At 43.0% G+C, this 6,106-nt stretch overlaps 1 protein-coding gene across 3 annotated transcripts in view; it reads left to right on the forward strand.

Annotated features, from left to right (window-relative positions):
* LOC119363695 (AUGMIN subunit 3-like) overlaps positions 1–5,546 on the forward strand; it is a 22,788-nt gene extending 17,242 nt beyond the window's left edge. The window contains exons 9-18 of one of the 3 annotated variants that reach the window (XM_037629065.1): positions 2,721–2,852; positions 3,198–3,267; positions 3,778–3,835; positions 3,924–3,979; positions 4,062–4,223; positions 4,357–4,468; positions 4,547–4,688; positions 4,895–4,970; positions 5,044–5,139; positions 5,245–5,546. In XM_037629065.1, coding sequence (XP_037484962.1) covers positions 2,721–2,852; positions 3,198–3,267; positions 3,778–3,835; positions 3,924–3,979; positions 4,062–4,223; positions 4,357–4,468; positions 4,547–4,688; positions 4,895–4,970; positions 5,044–5,139; positions 5,245–5,373 — 1,033 coding nt within the window. In that variant the 3' untranslated portion in view covers positions 5,374–5,546. The remainder of the gene's footprint in view (positions 1–2,720; positions 2,853–3,197; positions 3,268–3,777; positions 3,836–3,923; positions 3,980–4,061; positions 4,224–4,356; positions 4,469–4,546; positions 4,689–4,894; positions 4,971–5,043; positions 5,140–5,244) is intronic. The other 2 variants (XM_037629066.1, XM_037629067.1) reach the window with 2 other exon arrangements.
* Positions 5,547–6,106: the final 560 nt, after the last annotated feature.

The raw sequence follows: 6,106 nt of genomic DNA on the forward strand, positions 1-6,106 counted from the left end.
AGGTAAAACGCCTCCCATTAAGCTTGATCTCCTTTAGGTCTAGCCGATCGATCATGGATCTGAATGAGCCCATAATCCTCCTATTAAAGTTTCTGTTGTTTTTATCTTGCGCCTTGAGCTGATGTTGAAATCCCCCATCACTAGCCACCTGTCCGAGTTGGTTGGCCTAATCTGCTGGAGCTCTTGGATGAAGAGCAGTTTGTCGTCCTGTGGTCCTGTGGTCCAGCTTTACTACCACTCCGAAGACCCTCGTTTGGCATTGGAGGGCGGATGGCCAGTACTCTTCTCAGAGTTGTCATGACACCCTCTTTCAGAGAGCGGTTCATTGTTGCTCCTGGTAGCTCAATTGGAAGGGTCAAGTCCTTCATCAGGCTACCATGCTGGATTGGACGTGTGAAGCCTTGGACGAAGCGTAGCAACCGATCCAGTCGAAGTTGCCGGTGGAGTTGCCACCAAGGCAGAGTAGAGGCACGTAGATGACAAACGGCGGCGGGCGACGCAAGCCAATCTGAGATCGGAAAACCACAAAAAAACTGCCGATCAAGACGACCGGCAAGAGAGAGAAAAACCCAGGTCAAGGATTGGGAAAAAGACTCTAGGGCTGCCGACCAACACGGCCGGTGCATGAACCCTAGGTACGGGCGGCGCGGCCCCCGGTGGCGATTATGGAGATCGACCGCCCCGGGGGTGGCTAGAGTTTGGATCGGTTCGGCTGATACCATGTTAAAAGGGAATAGAGAAGGACCGGTGGAATTGTTGATGTATTGCTTGAGTCTCGTGGGCGTATATATAGGAGTACATGACCATCTTGGAGTACAAGACAAACTAGAATAATTCCTAGTCTATCCTTTGTTTCCTAATAATCATAATACTCAACAGGCGCGAGCAGAGCTTTTCTTCGCCTGCGGTCATCCATAGTAGGCACAGGTGGTCCCTTCCTCTGTCTATTGCTACCCTAGCACTGACCGCGCTGTACGAGGAAAGAAGCAGGAGAATATTTGCGGTGCAATGCGATGCTCCGGGAACCATCATCACAAGCACGTGCGCGCGTGGCGCAGACGACCATACTCCGCCGGTACAAGCTAGAGCCAGCCTACTCAATGAAATATTAGTCAATGAGAGCCTCCGCGAGGGGCCCCCGAGGCACTATAAATAGGAGAAGGCTGCGGCCTCAACATGGGCGACTGATTCATGGACAACACAAGTCACACATTGTAGCCAGTCACCATATGAAATAAAAAGCAAATGCAGGAGTAGGGTATTACACCAACACGGTGGCCTGAACCTGGGTATTTCTTGTGTGTTCTTCCTCCTTCGATCGATCATGACCTAGGAAGCTAGACGTGTTCAGTTCTTGGCCGAATTCTCAAAGTGTTGTAGCCAACAGCACAATGTCCGATTCTTAGACACCGGCTGTGCGTGGCATGAGGTGCTCTCCTGGTTCGATCTACGCCCCCCCGCCCCCCCTCTGAGGGGGATAACTTTCGTGGATTAGTGGCAACAAAATTGGCGATCTGTCCCCACCTTGGCCTGGAAAGGCACGTCATTGGTTTTAATGCTGATGGCCTGGTGCATTTGGAAGCACTCAGTGCATTCATCTTCGACAATGCTCTGGCCAGCTTAGCTCGTCTCCTTGACATGGTAAAGGTGGAGGCGGGGCAATGGGTGATGGCTGGAGTGCATGATCTAGCGGCTTTGCTTCCGGTGGTGGCAGCACCTAGCGGCTAGGGGTGTTGCGTTGTATACATCGGGTGTTGCCCTTCGGAGGGCTTGTGCAAACTCTTCTCTCTATCAATGCATCTAAACGCGAGGCTTTTGCGTTTTCTCGAAAAAGTTCTGCTCCCCCCATTTCTTTCCTAAGGCATATTCTGGTGATGCACAGGGATTAAGGAGTCCGTTAAGGAAAATGACCATGGTAGCGATGATGTAGGAGATAATAGTTAGTACACTCCCTGTTTCAAAATGCTAGGTGTATTTTGACTATTCAAATTTGAATTTTGACCTTAAATTTCGTATACAATTTTCCTTAATACAAACCATAATCTCAAGAAAGTACATTTGAATACCCCATGGTATCAATTTATGCCCTATTAATTCATGTTCACCACCGATATTCATGCTCATCTACTCTCGGTGAATAGTAAAATAAAACAATACTAGAAAAATAAAAAAATCTGATTTTTTTGTCAACCAAGACACTCGAGTGCGTGTTGTTCGGGAAAAATTTCATCGTGTTCGGACATTTGAGGAGCTCGTGGCAAAAAAGACAAAATCGGTCCGAACAGTGAGTGAACAGTAAACTTTCTCACAGACCCCCAATTGTTTTTCTGGGAGTTACTCAGATGTCCAAACACCACCAAATTTGGCACGGATATCACGCACTTGAACATCTTCCATGCAAAAAAAAATCAGTTTTTTTTGAATTTTCTAGTATTTCTTTACTGTTCATGCAAGGGAGCAGATGAGCTCGGAAGCCGAATTGCTGCGTCCACTGTTCACTCCTTTCTGTAAAAATGTATGTCAGGAAAATTCAACATCTATGACAGATGTAAGTACTCGAGTGTTCCTTCAGATACCACATGACATGGACTCAGATTTATATCTCTTCTTTGACGTTTTGATGTCCGTTAGATATTATCGTTTAACAGTCTGCCTTATAGTCACCATCAAATTGAAGAGCCATTCTACTTGTTGTACTAAGGCTTCTCTCCTATTAAAAGATTTGCTAAAAGTAAAAAACAGTACATCGAAGCACAAATGGAACATGCTAATGAGGAGGCTACACTTTCAAAGCTGAGAGCTCAGTTGGCATCCCAACACTCATATATTCATGAAGACATCCATTCTCTAAGGTATGTATGACAATAGTAAACTGGAGTTAGCATAATATAATTATTTGAGAATGGAAGTTTTGAGAACATGGTATATTCCTTCTTGGCCATCTCTAATAAGGGAACTGCTTGGCTCTTGCTGTCGTCACTAATTTTACTTCCGTAGCTTGGGCACAATAAGTAGAGATTGAATAAAGTCTTGTAGAGAACACTTCTTTTTTTTGTATGAAAATGGTTAGGCTGTGTGTATTTTATCCTTATTATATGGTACTGCAGTGGAGCTTTTGTTTATGTGCTGTTCCGAATTTGTATAATTACATAACTTATGTATCTGCTGTATTGTGGATTTTCTTATTTCGTTCTCAGGAGGAGAAATTCTGAACTTACAGAAGAGCTGAAGGTTCTCTCCCTTCAAGTGCAGGAATGCCTATCTGAGGTATATTCTAAAACAAGAATTTAGTTCCTAATATATCATGAACTACCTAAAAGTTTTTCCTCCATGGATGCTTCAGAATTGTTAAGCTGTCTGTTTCATGCCTTGGGTTAATAATGTTCTATTCCTATGAGCATTATGTGCTTTATCGATGATATGTCACAGGCCCCTGCCGGATAAGGGAAATATAGGAGGCAGTGGGAATAGTTTTTCCTAGACACCTTGGTGATATCACGAGCTCATGGCTGTTTCAGTGGAGTTACTACATGAATGAACAATCAAGCTAAATTTTGTGAAGAGTGTACCTACAGACCATGAGCGTGATAGCTTATTTGTCTATTAAGGAACTTGTATCCTCAATCCATAACCCGATACACTCTTTTCCCACTCTCTCAAGTAAAAATTATATGTTTGCCCTAATTTAGCTAACCCATACTTTATCTGCCATGTTTCTATTTTGTTTGCTAGATTGTGTAATAATTAATGGTCTCTTTTCATTGTTCTTTTCTCTAGACTGTCGCAAGCTTGTGTTCTGACCTGGCTCGACTTGAGGGTGCAAATATTCTGCAAGGTGTGATCTTGTCATGACTCAGTAAGCATTTGAAAATGTTTCGCGGTATTGAGCTTGGCGCTTCATGTTGCTACCCATGACCTTCTAGGGGATCATAACTTGATTGTTCATCGCCAGGAATGCTACATAAGCCAGCAAAAAAGGGTACTTGCTACTACCCTGTTCCGGTGGAGACCGACGTCCTACCAAACTAAGTGATAATGTAGACATTTCTTCTTTGTCGCAGTTCATCAATCATTTGGTGAATCAGCTTGCTGCTCATCGGTTTCTGGCGATAGCCTGCCAGCTTGAAAGACGGACAAAAATTTCGAGTGCCTATTCATTGTTGAAAGCTACAGAAATGGAGCTGCAGAGCTACGTATTAGCTGTCAATAGTCGCCTGGTATTGGTACTGCTTGCTGTTTTATCACTCTGTGTACACTCTTATATTCACTTGAAAGTTAATGATGTAGTTTAGCTTGTTATTATTCACTTCATGTGTACACTCTTATAAAATAGAGTATATACTGCACAATACATAGGACCAATATCATCTAATTGGCGAAGCCGCGTCTAGCATGATCGAAGAAGGGTCTATTGATGACCGGGATACTTTTCTCCATGCTGTGAGGGATATTCTTAGCAGTTACTCAGGTAAGCAGGGTTTTTGCACAAATCATATGGTGCAACCTACTGGAAGTAGGAATAATTCATTCTTCCCATTTTTTGTAGGTTCTCAAACAATGACACCCACATATGTTTCAGCATGTGCTTTGGTTGAGCAGATATCTGAGCTGGAGGATGAGCTCCACTGTTATCAGCATGAGCTTGAAAATGTTCTTCCACGTGAACGGGGAAGGTTTATCGATGAACAGTGAGTTGACCTCTCAATTGTGCACAAAACATTTCTTCCCTAGATAAATTTCACCTTTCTTCAATATATTGGGTGATTGCATCTTGCTTACTGCACATCAGCAAGAGGAGGTTCACACTAATACTCATTGAGACATTGACAAAAGTTGTGTTGATAGAGTTATATGTTAGATGCAATCACTCCCATGATTTTTCATAATTTTGCAGATGCAGGATGGTCCAAACACTCGAACAGATTTTATCTGTACCCGTTACACATATGCTACCAAAATTTACACCATGGGTACATTCTCATCGCATCTGTCTACCCTTTCCTACTCTGTTCCGTTGCTAGTAGCTCACCATGTTTTACTTAGCCACTGGCGCAAGCACTTGAAGAATTGGAAATGATCAGCTATGAAGTCTCTGCTTCTGTTAATGAAGTAACGATGGCTCGAGAGGAAAAGACCAAGGTCTGTTGCTTCCTCGTGTTGGTAACACTCAGCTGTTTTAGCATTTTTGGTGTAGTTCTATATGTGGATTCAGTCATCACTTCAATATTTTCAAATGTTGTGCAGATGTTACAGCAGCCTTCACGCAATGCGCAGCAGGAAAGACGATTATTCGCCGATTTCTTCTGCCATCCAGGACGGCTTGAGAATCAAGTCAGAGAGCTGACTTCTCGTGTTAGAGGAATCCCGGAGTAATGTTGGGTAGGGTGGTCAATAAGGCAAGTGTAGAGTCTTGTTTGCATTCTTGTCTTGCTCAGCTCGAAGTCTTTCCCCCAGAGATTTTTTTTTTTGGAGAAACACAAGACTTTATTCATTCAAAATAACAAGTAGTCAAGTACATCGTTTACGAGGGTACAATTTCACCCGAAGCCTCCTAAAACCAGTCACTAGTCAAAGAAAATCTAGCTAGCTTAGCAAGCTCATGAGCAACCTTTTTCACTTTCCTAAAACAGTGTTCAAAACTACTCCCTCCGTCCCATAATGTAGTGTCAAAAAACGTCTTACATTATGGGACAGAGGGAGTAGTAAGAAGAAAATACACATGCCAAATAACAATCATAAAAACTTGCCGCTGACGTTGCTGTAGACCGTCCTCCATTCTTCATGGTTTCAATGATCTTCAAATTATCTAAGTTAATAACAGAGGCAATTGCAACCCACCTTTGCGTAAGTATATGCCATATCTTAGTGCCAAAGCTTCAGCCTTGAAGACGACATATGTACACCAGTTAATTCTTCAATTAACTCCTATAATGAATTTGCCTTTATCATCTCTTAGGACAGCGCTAGCTTTGCGTCTAAGCAGGTTATGATCAAAAGAAGAATCCGCATTAAGTTTTATAAAACCTATAGATGCTGGACCAAACCCCCTCTTTTCATTGTAGACTTTGGAGAGAACACGTTGACATAGTTTGTCTTTAGAGCACGT

The sequence above is a fragment of the Triticum dicoccoides genome, chromosome 2B (assembly GCF_002162155.2).
Source record: "Triticum dicoccoides isolate Atlit2015 ecotype Zavitan chromosome 2B, WEW_v2.0, whole genome shotgun sequence".
NCBI classification, from domain to species: Eukaryota; Viridiplantae; Streptophyta; class Magnoliopsida; order Poales; family Poaceae; genus Triticum; species Triticum dicoccoides.